The 22442-nt window shown below is 34.2% G+C and overlaps 1 protein-coding gene and 1 long non-coding RNA gene across 2 annotated transcripts in view; both read left to right on the top strand.

Moving 5' to 3' along the window:
* LOC127709219 (putative uncharacterized protein DDB_G0282133) overlaps window positions 1-18837 on the top strand; it is a 47589-nt gene extending 28752 nt beyond the window's left edge. The window contains exons 5-10 of the mRNA XM_052214622.1: window positions 793-875; window positions 12503-12663; window positions 14334-14385; window positions 14897-15027; window positions 16219-16259; window positions 17378-18837. Coding sequence (XP_052070582.1) covers window positions 793-875; window positions 12503-12663; window positions 14334-14385; window positions 14897-15027; window positions 16219-16259; window positions 17378-18789 — 1880 coding nt within the window. The 3' untranslated portion in view covers window positions 18790-18837. The remainder of the gene's footprint in view (window positions 1-792; window positions 876-12502; window positions 12664-14333; window positions 14386-14896; window positions 15028-16218; window positions 16260-17377) is intronic.
* On the top strand, window positions 1240-3218 carry LOC127709224 (uncharacterized). Its single transcript, XR_007985550.1, has 2 exons — window positions 1240-1662; window positions 2233-3218. It is a non-coding gene; the product is annotated as an uncharacterized LOC127709224 (long non-coding RNA).
* Window positions 18838-22442: the final 3605 nt, after the last annotated feature.

Genomic DNA, 22442 nt, shown 5'->3' with positions numbered 1-22442 from the left:
TGAAAATTTCTCTTTAGACATATTATAAATTGTTTCATAATTTTCATGTTAGGGCCTTTTACAGCCAACCATACGGTATGGGATTTTCTCATTGTTGAAGGCCGTACAGTTGCCTATAATTGCTTACATCCACTTCATTTGAACTTTGGTGGACAGTTGTCTCATTGGTAATCATACCACATCTCCTTATTTTTACATAGGCGGATTCAGGGGGGCCCGGCCCCCCCCCCTTATGTGGGAAAAATTTGGTTGATTATATAGGGAATCACTGAAGCATGACTGGAGTGGCCCCCCTTATGAAAAGTTCTTGATCTGCCACTGTTTTATATAGATGTCACTCTCACAATACTACAGTCAATAGAATCATTAAGCCTAAGGTAATATTTAAAATTTGCTGAGATCCCGGTTTCTTACTTGGAAAAAAATTCTGATTAATAATTAAATCATACAATTTTTTATTTTCTCAAAAATTACAGGGCTAAAAAATTCCCAAATGTACCTTCTACTTTTTGTGTGCAGCTACTTTGATTTGTGGGACAGAATCTGAACATTGAAATTTGATCTGTTGATCAAGACGTTTATATCTTTTTAGATATTATCATGATTATTAAGAATTTGTAAAATTAAAGTGTCAGTGAATTTCATGTACCTGGAAATAGGTAGGTTGAACTGTTAAGTATTTTAAAGTCTATGTATATAGATGTCATTTATCATAAAAACGTTAAGTCATTTGTTTATACATTGTTTTAATGAAAGAAATGCTGTGTTATAATATAGAAATTGTAATTTCAGTTGTCGTCCAATCAAATGAAAATATGCCACCACTGAATGAAGACACAGTTCTATTTTTAGAAGGGAGAGTTTCATGTGGAAAGGTATGTTTTTAAAGGCAGTGCTTTAATGCCTTCCTAGTTGCCGGGTTAATCCTTCCTTCCGCGATATCCAACTTATCTACGTGGGGGGTCATTAGACACCAAGTAGATCCGGAAATGTTGAATTCTCTCCTCTTCTTATTGCGATATAAAATGTTTTTTGTTTCATTTCATTTACATTGGGAAATAGAGAAACGATCATTGTGTTTTGTTAGTTTTAAAAACTTTTGATATATTAGTATTTTGCATTATAAGCAGTCAACCGATTGACAAACTAGAATTATTTGAATTCCGTGTGGAAAGAGCTCGGATTAATTTCGAGTGTTATCTGCAATCTAGATGTTTATAAATCATTTCAGTAGTTGATATAATAATTAAAGGTCGACTGAACATGAATTATATTATACAATTTAAAGCGCATTTCTGTTTATGCACGTGAACCCGTCTAACGTTATTTTCGCAGTTATATAAAGTAGCAAATTATCGTTCCTGAATAGGTGGCGCCGTGGTAGCGGATCCTGTTCCTCTACTTCCGGTTTCTGCACTGTGCAACTATTTCAGTTATATTTTTAATTAACGATGATAAGTACTTGTTGTTGTGTACCTGGATGTCATTTAAGAGGAGGACATGCATTTCCAAATGACTTAAAAAGAAGGAAAAGTTGGATCAACGCCATGGCCCATACGCAGATTGGACGAGAACACAATGATATCGTTGAGTCCATCTCAATCAGCTGTTGTTTGCAAGGCACGTTTTACTGAAAAAACTACGTGCAGGAAACTATTCATGGTAAAACTCTATTTTCTTTGTGAAATATATAGTTATATATGTAATCGCCATGCGAATAAACCAAAGTCTGTTTACAACCGCAATTATCGTTTTAGAATAAAAGGGGGTGGGTAATTCAAGACGTCATAATTTTTTGAATTACGATTCAATGTGATCTGTTTGAGATTTTTTGGTGATTGCTACAATTATAATGATTTCTTACAAGAGGTATATCATACTGAGAATTATTTTAGCAGTAATTATGCTAATGTAGTAATGACAGGAATGCATAAGCTATGCCTCATAGACTTTCTTGAAAAATATCAATGACAATGTTAACAGGAACAAAACAATGACATGCTCTCATCTATATTATAGTTATTTAGGTACAAACAATGTACGTTTGTTGCATAAGTCTCTCATTGTTTGTCCTTTGGATTTACATAACATACATTGAATCAGGCAAACATAGTTTTATCCAGATTGTAATGAATAAATCTAGTTAATATTTCGCCAGGTAGTACAAAGTATACATTGCTGATGGAAGTTCATTTAATTATAAAAAAACCAATGTTTTATAACCTTTTTCAGGGCGCAAACCCACCATACAGAGACTTAAGTCTACTGCAATTCCCAGCCTATTTTCCTGGACCAAGCAAGAGACTGAATCGTCCGCAAAAAGAAAAATCAGGGCAGTTTCCTGTGAAAACAAAAGAAATAAACTTGATGAATATTGTAGTAGAAATCTAGAGGAAAGTTTTGATTGTAAAGTTGGTTTTCCTGAAGAAGTCATTCATACTGCAGAAAGGATTTATGACTGTCCACCACCAACTGCCGAGCTAATGTTGAGCTTCACAGATGGAATTACGCAAACACCATCAATGCCTATGTTTTCAGCAGAGAATTTTGAAATGAAGATACATGACACAGCCATGCATTTTTATACCGGTTTAGAGTTGTATACTAAATTTTTATTTGTTTTGACCACACTTGGTCCAGCAGCACATTGTTTGAGATACATATATTTTCAAATTGATAGGGTGTCAGTTGAAAATCAGTTTTTTTATGACTTTGATGAAATTGAGGCATCATACAACCAACTTTGAACTGTCTAGATTCTAGATTGAATCTAGTGTTAAGAATATTGTGTATACATGGATTGTTTTTATGTCTAAACAGTGGTGTGAGGCTAACACTTGGCCATCTAGTGGTTTAGTCAGGTATTTTTCACCATCCAACTTCAAATTAAAGTTTCCTACGACTTGGATTATTATTGACAGCACAGAATATCCTGTGATAAAACCTAAAGCTCCTAGAGCTCAGGCAACCTTTTCATCAAATAAAAACAGAAACACTGAAAATTCTTGAATGTTCGACACCTGGTGGTTTAGTCAACTATGTCTCTATGTCACATAGAGCGAATTATTGGACTTGGCAAAACATACAAAATTCTAATAAATCCTATGAATGGAACTGAATCAAACTTTCATCTGAAATAACATTTAGTTGTTTTATGTTGTGTAATTTTAGAACTTGTATTGTGCCAAAGGATGCATAAATAAAAGTGACGCAATGAATTTTGTTCTGATATATATATATTTACAATTACATGCACATGTAAATTGTAATGCATATAAAAATAAGGAGATGTGGTATGATATTCAGTGAGTTTATCAAACTAAAGTGCATAAGAAATGGGTTTAAGCAGTTACAGGTGTTACTGTCACCGTACAATCTCCAACAATGAGAAAAACTCGTACCCTGTAAAAAATTTCAGAGATCTTACAACTAAGTTTTGTTGTCTCACCTTGACTTTGGTGAATTTTTTATATCTGTTGATGTAAATATAAAAAAGAAGATGTGGTATGATTGCCAATGAGACAACTCTCCACACATGCACAAGAGACCAAATGACACAGAAATTAACAGCTATAGGTCACAGTACGGCCTTCAACAATGAGCAAAGCCCATACCGCACAGTCAGCTATCAAAGGTCCAGAAATGACAATGTAAAAGAATTCAAACAAGAAAACTAACGGCCTATTTTATGTACATGTAAAAAAAATGAACAAATATAACAAATATGCAACACATAAACAAACGACAACCACTGAATTACACTTTTATAGGCTCCTGACTTGGGACAGGCACATACATGTACATACAGAATGTGGCGGGCTTAAACATGTTAGCGGGATCCCAACCCTCCCCCTAACCTGGGACAGTGGTGTAACAGTACAATATAAGAAAGAACTATAAAAATCAGTTGAAAGAGGCTAAACTCATCAGATGGATAAATACAAATACAAGTGGACGTGGTCGGGTAGTTGTACATCCAAACAACAAAAAGACACTAAGTACAAATCTGAGAGTACTCGCAGTTACTGACAGCTAGTTCAAAGCCACTAACAACTGATAAAAAAATCTTGCATCTAAGACTAAATTATCAATCCGTAAGCTCCCTTTAGAATTTTATAAATTTTAGATTTTACATTTCTGAGTTATGGGGTTTTATTCATTAAAAAAGGGGGGATTTTCCAGTTTTTGGACAACAACTCAAAAATGCTTTAAGCAGTTCACATGAAACTTTGGTGAATTATTTATAGCTATTGATGTAATCTCCCTATTGATTTTCATAAATTTCAAATATGACATTGAGAAGAAATTGAACTTTATTTGTTTATAGTCTGGCAACAGATTTATTAAGTATTGCACAACAGCACAGTGTATTGCACAACAGCAAGAAATCTTTAATTGAATATAAATTCAATTCATATAACCGATTTCAAGTTCATTGACTACATTTATTCAGAAACTATAATATGTCAAATATTTAATTACATTCCAAATTCAGACCTGTATCAAGCTTGAATATTGTGTCCATTTTTGCCCCAGCTGTTCAGGGTAGTACCTCTGCGGGTGTATCCAGCTGCGCTCAGCGAATCAGTTTATTTCTTAATTAAGAACTTTTTATACGACCGCAAAAAAATTTTTGTGGTCGTATATTGGTATGACGTTGGCGTCGTCGTCGTCCGGCGTCGTCGTCCGAAGACACATTAGTTTTCGCACTCTAACTTTAGTTTAAGTGAATGGATCTCAATGAAATTTTAAAATAAGGTTCAATACCACAAAAGGAAAGTGGGGATTGATTTTGGGGGTTATGGTACCAACAGTTAAGGAATTAGGGGCCAAAAATAAGCATTTATGTAACTTCCAGACATAACTTGTGTGTAAGTGTATGGATCTCTCTGACATTGTACCACAAGGTTCCATATCACAAAGGGAATGCTGGGATTGATTTTTGGGGGTAATTGCCTCCAAATTTTAGGAAAAAGGGGCAAAAAACAAGCATTTTTCTAGTTTCATGACAATAACTTGTGTGCAAGTCTATGGATCTCTCTGACATTGTATCACAAGGTTTCATATCACAAAGGGAATGCTGGGATTGAATTTAGGGGTAATTGCCTCCAAATTTTAGGAATTAGGGGCCAAAAAGGGGCAAAAAACAAGCATTTTTCTAGTTTCATGGCAATAACTTGTGTGTAAGTGTATGGATCTTTATGAAATTGTACTACAAGGTTCCATATCATAAAGGGAAAGCTGGAATTGAGTTTGGGGGTAATTGCCCAAAAAGTTTAGGAATAAGGAGCCAAAAATAAGCATTTTTCTAGTTTCCAGACAATAACTTGTGTTCAAGTGTATGGATCTCTCTGAAATTGTACTGCAAGGTACCATACCACAAAGGGAATGCTGGGATTGATTTTTGGGGTAATTGCCTCCAAATTTTAGGAATTAGGGGCCAAAAAGGGGAAAAAAACAAGCATTTTTCTAGTTTCATGACAATAACTTGTGTGTAAGTCTATGGATCTCTCTGACATTGTATCACATGGTTCCATATCACAAAGGGAATGCTGGGATTGATTTTGGTGGTAATTGCCTCCAAATTTTAGGAATAAGGGGCAAAAAACAAGCATTTTTCTAGTTTCATGGCAATAACTTGTGTGTAAGTGTATGGATCTTTATGAAATTGTACTACAAGGTTTCATATCACAAAGGGAAAGCTGGGTTTGAGTTTGGGGGTAATTGCCCTAAACGTTTAGGAATTTGGGACCCAAAAGGGGCCAAAAAACAAGCATTTTTATACGCCCGTTTACGGGACGTATTATGGTATACCGTTGTCCGTCTGTCCGTCCGTCCGTCCGTCCGTCTGTCCGTCCGTCTGTCCGTCGTCAACATGTCGGACATTAACTCAAGAATGCTTTAACCAATTTGCATAAAACTTTGGTGAATTGTTTATATCTATTGACGTGAGCTCCCTTTCGTTTTTTATAAAATTTAGATTTTACGTTTCCGAGTTATGGGGTTTTATTCATTAAAAAAAGGGGGATTTTCCAGTTTTCGGACAATAAGTCAAGAATGCTTTCACCAACTTGCAAGAAATTGTGGTGAATTGTTTATATCTATTAACATGAGCTCTCTTTTGATTTTTATAAATTTTAGATTTTACGTTTCCGAGTTACAGGGTTTTATCCATAAAAAAAGGGGGGATTTTTCAGTTTTCGGACAAAAACTCAAAAATGCTTTCAGCAATTCTTACGAAACTTTGGTGAATTGTTTGTATGTATTGATGTAAACTCCCTTTAGAATTTTATAAATTTTACATTTAACATTTCTGAGTTATGGGGTTTTATTCATTAAAAAAAGGGTGATTTTCCAGTTTTCAGACAATAACTCAAAAATGCTGTCACCAATTCTTATGAAACTTTGGTGAATTGTTTATATCTATTGATGTAAGCTCCCTTTTTATTTTCATAAATTTCTAATATGGCATTGAGAATTAATTGAACTTTATTTGTTTATAGTCTTGACAACAGATTTACTAAGTGTTGCACAACAGCAAGAAATTTTTAATTGAATATAAATTCAATTCATATAACCAATTTAAGTTCTTTGAATACATTTATTCAGAAACCTATAATATGTCAAATATTTAATTACAATCCAAATTCAGACCTGAATCAAGCTTGAATATTGTGTCCATTTCTGCCCCAACTGTTCAGGGTCGGACCTCTGTGGGCGTATCTAGCTGCGCTCAGCGAAGCAGTTTATTCTAGTTTCCAGACAATAACATGTGTTCAAGTGTATGGATCTCTCTGAAATTGTACTGCAAGGTACCATACCACAAAGGGAAGGCTGGGTTTGAGTTTTGGGGTGATGAATCATAAGGGGGTTCAAAAAATTTGGGGGGGGATTCTTTTTCCTTTTTTTTCTTTAAAATTTTCCATTTTAAATTGGTTATTTCTGATTTATATATAAAAGCAAATAATAATGATATGGTTTGAATAGGTAAATTAAATTTTTTTAAGTATCTTAGACCACTTTCATTCTGTATCAGAAACCTATTCTGTGTCAAATATTTAATTACAATCCAAATTCAGTGCTGAATCAAGCTTGAATGTTGTGTTCATACTTGCCCCAACTGTTCAGGGTTCGACCTCTGCGGTCGTATCAAGCTGCACCCCAGCGGAGCATTTTATTTCATTCATAAATTACTTTATGCTTGGAAATATAATTTTGCTTGGAGTTGACATGTTGCAATGTACATTTACTCTACATAGTTCTATGGTACCAAATCAAAAGTTTATATAAAGAAAGAAGTCAAAGGTTTCCCATCATAGTTTAGTTTTTTAGCTCACCTGACCTGAAAGGTCAAGTGAGCTTTTCTCATCACTTTGCGTCCGTCGTCCGTCGTCCTGCGTCCGTCGTCCGTCGTCCGTAAACTTTTACAAAAATCTTCTCCTCTGAAACTACTGGGCCAAATTTAACCAAACTTGGCCACAATCATCATTGGGGTATCTAGTTTTAAAAATGTGTGGCGTGACCTGGTCAACCAACCAAGATGGCCGCCACGGCTAAAAATAGAACATAGGGGTAAAATGCAGTTTTTAGCTTATAACTCAAAAACCAAAGCATTAAGAGCAAATCTGACATGGGGTAAAATTGTTCATCAGGTCAAGATCTATCTGCCCTGAAATTTTCAGATGAATCGGACAACCCGTTATTGGGTTGCTGCCCCTGAATTGGTAATTTTAAGGAAATTTTGCTGTTTTTGGTTATTATCTTGAATATTATTATAGATAGAGATAAACTGTAAACAGCAATAATGTTCAGCAAAGTAAGATTTACAAATGAGTCAATATAACCGAAATGGTCAGTTGACCCCTTTAGGAGTAATTGCCCTTTATAGTCAATTTTTAACCATTTTTCGTAAATCTTAGTTATCTTTTACAAAAATCTTCTCCTCTGAAACAACTGGGCCAAACTAAACCAAACTTGGCCACAATCATCATTGGGGTATCTAGTTTAAAAAATGTGTGGCGTGACCCGGCCAACCAACCAAGATGGCGGCCACAGCTAAAAATAAAACATAGGGGTAAAATGCAGTTTTTGGCTTATAACTCAAAAACCAAAGCATTTAGAGCAAATCTGACATGAAGTAAAATTGTTTATCAGGTCAAGATCTATCTGCCCTAAAATTTTCAGATGAATCGAACAACCTGTTGTTGGGTTGCTGCCCCTGAATTGGTAATTTTAAGGAAATTTTGCTGTTTTTGGTTATTATCTTGAATATTATTATAGATAGAGATAAACTGTTAACAGCAATAATGTTCAGCAAAGTAAGATTAACAAATAAGTCAACGTGACTGAAATGGTCAGTTGACCCCTTTAGGAGTTATTGCCCTTTATAGTCAATTTTTAACAATTTTTCGTAAATCTTAGTAATCTTTTACAAAAATCTTCTCCTCTGAAACTACGTGGCCAAATTAAACCAAACTTGGCCACAATCATCATTTGGTTATCTAGTTTTAAAAATGTGTGGCGTGACCTGGTCAACCAACCAAGATGGCCGCCACGGCTAAAAATAGAACATAGGGAAAATATTCAGTTTTTGGCTTTTAACTCAAAAACCAAAGCATTTAAAGCAAATCTGACATGAAGTAAAATTGTTTATCAGGTCAAGATCTATCTGCCCTGAAATTTTCAGATGAATCGGACAACCCGTTGTTGGGTTGCTGCCCCTGAATTGGTAATTTTAAGGTAATTTTGCTGTTTTTGGTTATTATCTTGAATATTATTATAGATAGAGATAAACTGTAAAAAACAATAAATGTCGGCAAAGTAAGATCTACAAATAAGTCAACATGACAGAAATTGTCAGTTGACCCCTTTAGGAGTTATTGCCCTTTATAGTCAATTTTTAACCATTTTTTCGTAAATCTTAGTAATCTTTTACAAAAATCTTCTCCTCTGAAACTACTGGGCCAAGTTAATTATAGATAGAGATAATTGTAAGCAGGAAAAATGTTCAGTAAATTAAGATGTACAAACACATCACCATCACCAAAACACAATTTTGTCATGAATCCATCTGCGTCCTTTATTTAATATTCACATAGACCAAGGTGAGCGACACAGGCTCTTTAGAGCCTCTAGTTTGTACCTGAGGTCGTTGAATATAGATCATTATATAAATAAGGAGATGTGTTATGATTGCCAATGAAAAAACTAAGGATTTTCTTATCCAAGGAATAGATTACCTTAGCCATATTTGGCACAACTTTTTGGAATTTTGGGTCCTCAATGCTCGTCAACTTTGTACTTGTTTGGCTTTATTACTATTTTGATCTGAACGTCACTGATGAGTCTTATGTAGACGAAACACACATCTGGCGTATTAAATTATAATCCTGGTACCTTTGATAACTAATTTGACTATAAACATAGATAAAAAAGGTACAAACTGGACATAATGCACTAGTTCATAAACAAGTGAGAACAATCGCCTTCATATAGTGCTCAGAATATGACATTCATAAAACTTATTCAATATCATTAGAGAACTCTAAATCTTAAATACTGAAAGCCACCTCTGATAAGTACACTGTACTATGCAAGATAATGATATAACTGGACTTAAAATACACACAACCTGTAATTAACTGCCTTTACAGCGCTTTCGTGCTTTGATTAAAAGAAATTGCCTTTGCCACTCTGAAAGAACCAGGGAATATATCGTTCACATATTCTTCCTTCCTTCATTCGATCCTCCCCGAATCCAATAGTTGTCCAGACTTTTTCAGTAATGTCTGTAGATATTGAGATGATTTTTGTTTCATTAATTAAATGTATAATGGGGAGTTACAGATCAAGTTTGTTTATTGTTTTGAATAAGTTACTTTTCATAGGAATATGGCTATTGGAATTAGCGTGAAAAAAGGCAGAAAGAAAAAATAAGCTTCCTAAGGGGAGATATTTCAGATAGTATTTATTAATATAAAAATGTACAGTTAATTTAATGTTATATAGGAAGAAAATAAGTTAGGTAACCCCATATCTTCTATTTAATTTCTGAAAGCATTTCATATACTTGTCCTTTAGTCTTTGGTGGATAGCTTTCTATTGACAATCAAATCACATTTCTTTATTATTTTTAAGAGCTATCTTCTCATATTTAATTTATAAACTTTATCCTTTACATTTTCCTTCTTGTCACATAAAAGTGCTTTCTTGTGAACAAGTTTGACAAAATATGAGAATTTTGATCAGCCTATGGTGTTTAAACCATCATGGTGACCTCTGCTTCTTATATTTGTGAAAATACCATGATATAAACACATTTTGACAAAGTATGAACATATTTGTTGTTTATCCTCCCATATTACCTAAAGTGCTTTCCCAGTAATGATTTTTATACGACAGCAAAAAATTTTTGCGGTCGTATATTGGTATGACGTTGGCGTCGTCGTCGTCTGAAGACACATTGGTTTTCACACAATAACTTAAGTATAAGTGAATGGATCTCTATGAAATTCTACCATAAGGTTCAATACCACAAAAGGAAGGTTGGGATTGATTTTAGGGGTTATGGTACCAACAGTTAAGGAATTAGGGGCCAAAAATAAGCATTTTTGTAACTTCCAGACAATAACTTGTGTGTTAGTGTATGGATCTCTCTGACATTGTACCACAAGGTTCCATATCCCAAAGGGAATGCTGTGATTGATTTTGGGGGTAATTGCCTCAAAATTTTAGGAATTAGGGGCCAAAAAAGGGGCAAAAAACAAGCATTTTTCTAGTTTTATGACAATAACTTGTGTGTAAGTGTATGGATCTTTCTGAAATTGTATTACAAGGTTCCATATCACAAAGGGAAAGCTGGAATTGAGTTTGGGGGTAATTGCCCAAAACGTTTAGGAATAAGGGCCAAAAAGGGGCCAAAAATAAGCATTTTTCTAGTTTCCAGACAATAACTTGTGTTCAAGTGTATGGATCTCTCTGAAATTGTACTGCAAGGTACCATACCACAAAGGGAAGGCTGGGATTGATTTTGGGGGTAATTCCCTCAAAATTTTAGGAATAAGGGGCCAAAAAACAAGCATTGTTCTAGTTTCAGGACAATAACTTGTGTGTAAGTGTATGGATCTTTCTGTAATTGTACTACAAGGTTCCATATCACAAAGGGAAAGTTGGAATTGAGTTTGGGGGTAATTGCCCTAAACGTTTAGGAATTTGGGGCCAAAAAGGGGTAAAAAAACAAGCATTTTTCTAGTTTCTACACAATAACTTGTGTACAAGTGTATGGATCTCTCTGAAATTGTACTGCAAGGTGCCATTCCACAAAGGGAAGGCTGGGATTGAGTTTGGGGGTGATGAATCATAAGGGGGTTCAAAAAATTAGGGGGGGGGGGATTTTTTAAAATTTTTTTCCTTTTTTTTTTCTTTAAAATTTTCCATTTTAAGTTGGTTATTCCTGATTTATATATAGATTTCATCAAAAATTGAATTCTTTGGATTCTTTGATATGCTGAATCTAACCATGTATTTAGATTTTGGATATTGGACCATAATAGGTAAATTAAAAATTTGTAAGTTCTTAGACCACATTCATTCTGTGTCAGAAACCTTTGCTGTGTCAAATATTTAATCACAATCCAAATTCAGAGCTGTATCAAGCTTGAATGTTGTGTCCATACTTGCCCCAACTGTTCAGGGTTCAACCTCTGCAGTCGTATCAAGCTGCGCCCAGCGGAGCATTTTATTTCATTGAGTGTTTGGTCTCCTTGGATACCACAACTTTTGGCTTTGAATATTCCTGGTAAAATTTTAAACAGAACTGCATATGGACTTGCAAAAAAAAAGATACATTTTACTTTGATAAATTAAACCTTCTGCTTTGCAAGCAGTGGATGGTCCATCAGTAGAGGAAAGTGTTAGTTCTTTTTCGATGTCCTTGACTGTTAGATCCTGACTGGTTTACATTGTCTTTATTATTTCTATAAGTTCAATTGTTACCAGTATCAAGGAAACTGTCAGCTAATCAAAAAGGGCTAAGTAAAAATAATTGTGCATGAAATAAATTGTTTAGATTGATAATTAAGCCGGTATCAGGAATATAACAATTGTTTTCCATTTGTTTGATGTGTTTGAGCTTTTGGTCTTGCCATTTGATAAGGGACTTTCCATTTTGAATTTTCCTTGGAGTTCGTTGTTTTTGTTATTTTACTTTTTATTAGATATATATAAAAACATGAGAATTCTATTGGAATTTCTATGAGGAATCATAAACGCATACATGTTCAATACGGCTTGGAGAGAAAACTGAAGATTTGACACAAGGGAGATAACTGAGGTGTTACCATATTTACACTAGAAAACTCGACGTATGTATGGGGAAATACACGGAAATTGCAAATAGTTAAGGAGGCAGTTAAGTGTAAATAGTTCATGAATCCTAAGTTATATTATATCTCATAAACTTATTTTATATTTTAAAAATGAATAATCTAATTATTTTTGTCAGATATTTGAAGTTTTTGGACCAGTAGCCTTACCATGGTATTCTGTAAGATTCAACTCACTTGAAGATATCATCAACAAAGAGGTTTCCATAGGAACAAAGATGTACTGTGCTCCTAAAGTGGATCAGTATACAAATTATGTATTTGTAGAACATTTGAAACAGTAAGATATCAAACCGATATTATGTGATATATGTTTTGAAATTTGCATATTATGGGATGTAGGGAAAAAATAATGATTTATTATTAATTTAGAACTCAGATGAAAGGTTTAACATAAACATATCTTTTTGTATTAACACAGTTAGATATCCACTTGGTGTTAATGATGGTAGTGTTGTGCAAAGATTTAATCATTGCTAAAAGAGGTCAATTATTAAAGTATAGAAATCCTTAGGCTGTTTTACAATTATATGCAGATAGCCATATTAAACAAACAAGTACTCCAGGACATTCACTAGAGTTGTTGTTTCATTTTGTACATACTTCACCGCACCATTTTTGCAAATTGATAAATTTCCAGTTAAAACACGGTACTTTTTTATATTTTGATATTTTACACTTTAACATAACATTTACCTTTTAATTACCATATACATGATATATGTTTATTTGCAAGTATTTCATGACGTACACCAGGTTCATATTCTTTATTTCTTTGGAAACCAAGTAACATGATATATGGAAAATGTACCGTATATAGAATACATGATTAATTTTGTTTATTTCATAAGGTACAGTCTAAAAATATGTGTTTAACAGTATTTCTGGATAGTGATCCTTTACATACATGTATAATTAATTTCCTGACATCTTCCTTCAGACATAATAGTCATTTTCCAGTATCTGTGTATTTCCTGACATCTTCCTTCAGACATAATAGTCATTTTCCAGTATCTGTGTATTTCCTGACATCTTCCTTCAGACATAATAGTCATTTTCCAGTATCTGTGTATTGTCTGGCATCTTTCTTCAGACATCATAGTCATTTTCCAGTATCTGTGTATTGTCTGGCATCTTTCTTCAGACATCATAGTCATTTTCCAGTATCTGTGTATTGTCTGGCATCTTTCTTCAGACATAATAGTCATTTTCCAGTATCTGTGTATTGTCTGGCATCTTTCTTCAGACATAATAGTCATTTTCCAGTATCTGTGTATTGTCTGGCATCTTCCTTCAGACATAATAGTCATTTTCCAGTATCTGTGTATTGTCTGGCATCTTCCTTCAGACATAATAGTCATTTTCCAGTATCTGTGTATTGTCTGGCATCTTTCTTCAGACATAATAGTCATTTTCCAGTATCTGTGTATTGTCTGGCATCTTCCTTCAGACATAATAGTCATTTTCCAGTATCTGTGTATTGTCTGGCATCTTTCTTCAGACATAATAGTCATTTTCCAGTATCTGTGTATTTCCTGACATCTTCCTTCAGACATATAGTCATTTTCCAGTATCTGTGTATTTCCTGACATCTTCCTTCAGACATATAGTCATTTTCCAGTATCTGTGTATTTCCTGACATCTTCCTTCAGACATATAGTCATTTTCCAGTATCTGTGTATTTCCTGACATCTTCCTTCAGACATATAGTCATTTTCCAGTATCTGTGTATTTCCTGACATCTTCCTTCAGACATATAGTCATTTTCCAGTATCTGTGTATTGCCTTGCATCTTTCTTCAGGCATATATCATATTAATTTCCAAGTATCTGTATATTATATGACATCTTTCCTGTGATACTTGACTGTTTCTGATTATTTTATTATGTTTAAATCCCATATGCCCTGTACAATGAATCAGAATTATACAACACAATATTTTTTTTTCAGAATAAAAGGTTCAGATGCATCATGGGAAGACAACAATGAACCACCTGCTAAGGTAATACCAGGATGTAAAATACTGCATGTATAAAAATACATTGTTAGATAAAAGGATTGTTGATACATTGAAATGAGTAACAATTGTATCTTTCAGAAATATTTTTATGCCCCTGCTGACACAGGAGGTGTCATTTAGTTCTACCCTTGTTCTCCGTATTTTTGTATGAACGTCCCGAAATGGTTTCCATTCTCTAACTTTAGTTTGCCTCAACCAAATGTTATGAAACACAGATCAAGTTCAAATTTGGGTGGCGTCACTTTTACCTTTCTCGAGTTATGCCCCTTTATAACGTTATATGCAAGCGAGGGCATCATTTGTGTCCTATTGACACATTCTCTATTTATGTGTTCTTAGTTTTTATAACAAGAGATTCCAGAATGTTTGAACGCTGCACAGTTACAGTGGCATAAATTTGTATAATAGGAAGTGGATGCACCCTCATTATAAAATTTTGAAAATTCGTACAAGAAAATGATCAGCCTGATTTAATGAACTGCTTATTTTTCAGTTTGTAGAGTACTCGGATGATGAGGAAGAAAAACGAGCTAAAGCCAAACATAGAAATAAAAAACAACAAGAAAATGCTGATGGGGATCAACTTCCTGGTGCTAAAAATAGCAGGAAGAAAAAGTTTAGACAGTAAGTACAATAAAGTCAAACAGTATATAACGCATCCATACATGTAATATATATATATATAGTAGTAGAACTTTTGTATCCATGGCTTGATAAATTTGGCTTAATTAAGGATATTAATAGATGGCCTTTTGATACTATTGCTCCTGGTTTTGAACATAAATCTTGTCATAAAGAACAACAATAGGCAGGTCTCTTTGGTATGACAGAATCTAATCATCCCTAAAAACAGTTACGAAGCCAAGTTAGCACATTAAAATATTCATTATTACCTTAACACATTCACAGATCATATATCATGAACAGTGGTTCTGATTGTTATCTCTTAATTACAATCATCTGAACCTCAACAAAAACTTTTTATCTGTTAGCCTGAATGCTCTTTGTATATTTAAGACCCTATTTACAGATGCCCAAAACCAAAACCATATTGTTGAAAAAAAAAGATAAGCTGTATTGTTATTGTTTCAAACTGCTTAATTTCTTGTTCCCTCTTATTTCATTTTGTCTAACTTGTTAAACTTTGGCACATTCTTAATTAGCTGTCAACAATAAATCAATCATTCATAAAGGATTTTCATGGTTTGTCAATTCATTGATATCAAATAGTGTAAAGTGTCAGAAGTTTTAATGCATATGTCGTTCTTATCAAGCATGGGTTTGTTAATTATGTTGAATGCAGGGCTTCCAAAATTATTTTTAGCCAGCAGGACATTTTATATATTATCCCGATTTTAATCCCTTAAGACTAAATAAACAAAAGGCAATTATGGTATTCAGTTGCTGAGTTAGCCATCCCAATGATTGACATTAAAAAAAAAACGATATTAAACTTTCTTTGATTCAAATTCGAAGTTCTCCTGAACAGGTAAATTTCAGCTGTTTGACAACTAATTAGCCTTGATTAAAATGAGAAGGTATTAAAGTAGGGGTTGTTTTGATAGTACTTAATGATCATGTCACTTTTATGACTGGAAATGTGTGGCTGTTAAAGGCAAAAGGTTGGGTCAAAAAGATCGCAAATTATGTTAAAATGACCATCTCTTAAGAAAGCCTTGAAAACTAAAAAGTAGATGACCGTTTCATGCTTTGCCCAGCCGGACTTTTACCAGACATTATACAAATGTCCGGAATATATGACCGTTTTGGAAGCCTTGGTTGAATGAGTACATGTATTGTTATTTCTATCTTTAGGTCAAATGAAGTTAACAGTGAACAACAGAAAACAGTAAACAGTAAGTATTAACCTAGGGTACATATATAAATGTTTATACAATGTGTCTTGTAGATTTGTAAGAGGAGGTAATCCATGATAAACAATCAACGTCATACCTGTTGCCAGATTTTAGCAGCTTGTATCGAAGTTTTCATATCTCCTGTCATTCTTATTTATTGTTAAAGTTAACAGAAACCAGTTTTCATCAGTTTTGAGCACAAAAGTTAATACTTAATGGCTGGTTTTGGGAAATTTATTTTACTTCAAATTTGACCACGGAACTGCCACCTGGAATAATCCCTCAGTGTGTTCGCTACAGTTCAGCCAGTTTTCAAATAATCAAACAGGCCCATATGATATAGACACAAGGCTGACAGCAATTGTGTTGAAACGCAAAGCTTATCTTTTTATTAATTTCACCTTCACCTTTGTTTATAAAAACAAGAAGATGTGGTATGATTGCCAATGAGACAACACTCCACCAGAGACCAAATGACATAGAAGTTAACAACTATAGGCCACTGTACGGCTTTCAACAATGAACAAAACCCATACCGTATAGTCAGCTATAAAAGGCATCAACATGAAAAATGTAAAACAATTCAAACTAGAAAACTATCGGCCTAATTTATGTACAAAACAAATATGATATACAGCAACAAACGACAACCACTGAATTTTGTTTGTCTACTGATCATGTAATAAACTGCCTTTTGCAATTCAGTGTCTATTAATCTCATCATTACCTATTTGCAGTAAATCTACATAACCAATTATTATTATTCTATTTCCTTTTTCCTTACGGTCCACTTTTGAAGAATTCATAAAGCTTGTCTTAATTTGCATATGAATAAAAGGATATGTCAGGTAAATGTCAAGAACACAGCAACTCAACTATAAAAAAGATCATCTAGTGGTACAATTGTCTTCAGCAGCAGATTTAATCTATAAATAGTCCTTTTTGGTAAACTGAATCATAATTTTGATGTATTTATTATGTTGGTTTTTATGAGAGAATAATAAATCAATTAAGTTCTTATTTCGCCAGAACTTTACAAAAAGGAAAGTATAAATGAAGCTCATATACCTGTATACGGGGAAAGAAAAACTAAAAATGTCTTTTTTTCAAATTTTTAGGTAATCTTAATCCTGGTTCTCAAAGACATCAAGGTCCAAGAAAATTTGCTCCATTTGGCGGACAGCATAATAAATATCAACCAAGAGGTCCACCAAACCATAACAACCCAAGGTTTCCTCACCAACCACCACATCAAGGAAACAGGCCTAGATTCAATACAAGTAATGGACCAAACAATGTAAATCAAGGAGGACAAACTTTCAGTGGAAACTCTTTTAATCAGCCTCCTGATAGTAATACCAATAATGTTCAGCCACCACAGGAAAACAAGTCTGGACAATTGATGTTCAATCCAGATTTTAGCAAACCACCTCCAAATTTCAGATTTGGATCTAACCAATGGAATAATACCAATGCTCTTCAAAAGGCCAGTAACTGCCAACCATTTGGAGCCTCAAAGAGTAATTTTACATTCAACCAGAACTCTAATACAAATGCATCTGAGCAAGCATGGCAAGGACACAATCACACTAAACAAAATGATGCACCTTTTCAAGCAGATAATGGTAATTGGCAACCACTTGCCACCAATAATCAATCTACTGATAATTGGCAACAATCAAGTGATAAATGGCAGCAACCTGTCACAAATTATCAATTTGGTGGTAATTGGCAAGCACCTGCTGGTTGTAGTGATTCAGGTGATTCAAACCAGCATGCACAGTCTAGATCTGGCAGTTACAACAGAAACTGGCAAGGGCCTGCAAGGTCTGCAGGTTCTGACAATACAAGTTGGCAGGCACCTGTAAGATCTGCAGGTTCTGACAATACAAGTTGGCAGGAACAGGCAAGGTTTTCAGCTTCTGACAATACAAACTGGCAAGCACCTGCAAGGTCTTCAAGTTCTGACAATACAAGTTGGCAGGTACCTGCAAGGTCTTCAGGTTCTGACAATACAAACTGGCAAGCACCTGCAAGGTCTTCAAGTTCTGACAATACAAGTTGGCAAGCACCTGCATGGTCTTCAAGTTCTGACAATACAAGTTGGCAGGCACCAGCAAGGTCTTCAGGTTCTGACAATACAAGTTGGCAGGCACCAGCAAGCTCTTCAAATTCTGACAATACAAGTTGGCAAGCACCTGCTCCAAGAAATAATTCTAATTACTGTGTTCAAAATGATCAAAATGCAGGTTCTTATATTCCTTATAAGAATAGTAATTATTCACAAGGACCTGCTCCAGCTTCTTACGATAACAGTCAAACATTGATCAATAGAAATTCAGAGAATATTATGTGTAATAATAGTGTAAGCCAGGGACAGACTGGACAGAATATGAATCCCAGCAGATCTGTCGTTGACAATCGTTACATACAAAATATAGAATACAACAAAGTCGGACAACCAACACCCTTTCAAAATAACAGACCACGTTTTGGTGGAGGACCACAGTTTAACAACCAACCTTATTGATGTCAGATGAAATCTTGCAGTACATTGTGAATAAAACTTGTATACTAATTCTCTGTTGCTTAGTTAGATAATAAGTATGTACACATATTTTGCTGCTAACGTGCACTCAATGACTCATTGGCAGATCTAGTGGAAGTCACCCAATGACTCATTCACTTCAACAATAGATTAAAATCAAAAGCTCAAACACATCTAACGAATGGAAAACAAGTGTCATATTCCTGACTTGGTACAGGCATTCCCTATGTAGAAAATGGTGGATAAACCTGGTTTTATAGCTAGCTAAACCTCTCACTTGTATGACAGTCGCATAGAATTCCATTATATTAACAACAATGTGTGAGCAAAACAAACAGACACAATAGGGAAAAACGACAAAAATCGGGGTACAGCAGTCAACATTGTAATATAATCTTAATCACTATAAAAACAAATAACTGTTTCAACAAAGAAACACAAAATGGCATATAGACAAGTACATATGCAAAACTGAAAGATAAGAACTCAATATTGGCCATAGCATAATAACACAATGGCGGGATGTATAAGTACCAATCCACCTCATAGGTATATAATCAAAAATGAATAAACAGTAAAGGTTAAAAATATACAAGGACAAAAAAGGGGGACTTTTACACGTAATTAAACAATGTCAGTACCTAGAATCTATACTTCAAGACCATCATGTATTATTTGTGAAGATGATACAGAATATTTATCAACAAGGTCTTGGTATCTTCCAATGAACTTTTTTTAAAAACAGAACGAGACGTTCTTTGACATAACCTTGGCTCATCAACTTTTTGCTCAAACACTGGTGACGTTTTATAAAGTCTGAGTAGCAGCTGCAAGCTCTTGAATACCGAATGAGTTGGGAAATGTATATCCCATATGCAGGTGAAGTTGGTATATTGCTGCTAAGGTGGGTAAAATTTATAATTTCAAAATTAAAATCATCTCGCTTGTCATAGATCATTTTGTAGATTCTGGTACATGTATTGAGATGACCGCTTATGTCAAAATCGAGGTAGTCTAAAAATGAGGCTGAGGAAGCCCTGTCTGTTTATCTTTAATTTCTAGTTCTGGAGGATATTTTAATGGAACCCAATCAGAAAAGTTTGGATTGTTAATGGAAAGAACATCATCAATATATCTGAATATGAAAATAAATGATCGGGCTTCTATGATTTTCTGGTTTTCGACAAGTGTCTGAAGGAACTCCGACTCGTATGAAAATAAGAAGAGGTCGGCAAGGAGAGGCGCAAAGTTTGTTCCCATAGGAATGCTGACAACTTGCTGAAAAAGTCTTCCTCCAAATTCAACAAATATGTTGTCAATGAGAAACTCCAGCATACTGATCACTTGTTCGTATCGTTTGTTTTAGAGTGCATTCTAGATGCCAATAAACATAATTTATGTATAACTGGTGAACTATTAAGTCAGGAATTTCATTACCACAAATTAACTAAAACCTTCACCAAACTCATTCATAGATACAAAGATTTGGTTAGGTAGTTTTGCTGTACTTGTAGAATTCTTATTAAATACAGGTTATTACATCCTAATTTTTACGGTGATCTTAAAATAACCATTTACTGAAAGCTAGTTTTAAATCAATTACAACCAATAAATAAACAAATGAGCACACACTGAAATGTCTTGCCTGCTTTTCAAGTATCGTATAAACTAACATTATCAACGATACATGACAATGAAATTTAGGTAAGATAAACCCTGCCAGACAGACATGTACACCTTATAATCATTCTATATGCCAACTATAGTTGACCTATTGCTTATAGTATCCAATAAAGAAACCAACACATGAAACTTAACATTGACCAATGAACCATGAAAATAAGGTCAAGGTCAGATGAAACATGCCAGACAGACATGTACACTCTAGAATCATTCCATGCACAAAATATAGTTGACCTAGCTATTGCTCATAGTATCTTAAGAAACAGGAAAACTTAACATTGACCAATGAACCAAGAAAAACAAGTCAAGGTCAAATTAAACCTGCCAGACAAACATTTACACATTACAATCATTCTATACACCAAATATAGTTGACCTATTGCTTATAGTATCCAAGAAAGAGGATCAAACTGCTGAATTAAAACATTGACCAATGAACCATAAAAATGAGGTCAAGGACAGATGATTCCTGCCAGACCGACATATATACCTTACAATCATTCCGTACATCAAATACAGCTGGTCCATTGCATTTGAGAAACAGACCAAAATACCAAAACTTAACAATGACCAATGAACCATGAAAATGAGGTCAAGGTCAGATGGAACCTGCCAGACTGACATGTACACCTTACAATCATTCCATAGACCACATATAATTGACCTATTGCTTATAGTATCCGAGGAAAACGGACCATTTTAGATTTCAATGAACATAATTTATGTGTAACTAGTCAATTATTAAGTCAGGGATTTAATTGGTTACCACAAGTAACACCTTCACCAATTTCTTCCATAGATACAAAGATTTGGTTAGGAAATTTGGCGGTACCTGTTGAATTCTGATTAAAAATGGGATATCACAACCTAATTTTAATGGGGATTTTGTTTATTATTCATAAAGGTTATCAATTTAACACAGTAGTAAAATCTTTAAATATTGTTTTTATCGGTACTAACATTGATTTGTTTAAAAAAAATTAAAACATAACTAGATATATATTGCTATATATGTACAGTTATGAAAACTCATGATCCTACATCCTGTTGATACTGTTTACTTCTAATTGGCATTGCACAAGGTCATGCTTTTCTTAAGACTGTTTATGACATCTTTACACTCAATCTGTTGAATGTGTATAAACGTACTGATTGATACTTTAGTCTGGGAGAACATGATTTTTTCATTAGTTGTAAGTACCTTTGAACTAGTTTTCAGTAACTGTGAGTATTCTTATATCAGTGCTTTGTGTCTATAATCATGATAATAGTTTTTTTTGTGCCTCATATCTATCTTTCCAGTGGAGGCCATTGCTACTGATTTTTATGGTTCTTATGTTATGCTGTTCTGCCACTGTCCAGGTTAGGGGAGGTTTGATTGCTCACAATCATGTTTAACTCTGACACATTTTTTATGTGCTTGTCCCAAATCAGGAGTCTGTAGTGCAGTGGTCTTCGTTGGTTCACGTCTGTCATATTTGTTCTGGTTTTGTTATAAATTAGGTCGTTAAGTTTCTCGTTTGAATTGTTTCAAATTTTTCATGTTGAGGCCTTTTATTCAAACAAATACAGTATGGATATTTTTCATTGTTTAAGGACATATGGTTGCTGATCTCTGGTGGATAGTTGTCTCATTGGCAATCATACCACATTTCTGGTGGATAGTTGTCTCATTGGCAATCAATCATACCACATCTCTGGTGGATATTTGTCTCATTGGCAATCATACCACATCTCTGGTGGACGGTTGTCTCATTGGCAATCATACCACATCTCCTGATTTTTGTACTTATCATGTAACTTTAACTCATCACTGATTCATGAAATGAGGTCAAGATTAAGTAAACCCTGTCTGATTGACATGTAGACCTTGCAAGGAACCCATATACCAAATATAATTATCCTATTACTAGTAGAAAGTGAGAAATTCACATGACAAAAAATCTACATAT

Source organism: Mytilus californianus, unplaced genomic scaffold (genome assembly GCF_021869535.1).
Source record: "Mytilus californianus isolate M0D057914Y unplaced genomic scaffold, xbMytCali1.0.p SCAF_7, whole genome shotgun sequence".
NCBI lineage: Eukaryota > Metazoa > Mollusca > Bivalvia > Mytilida > Mytilidae > Mytilus > Mytilus californianus.
Note: the sequence above shows the minus strand (reverse complement) of the source record. Positions and strands in the feature narration are given on the sequence as shown.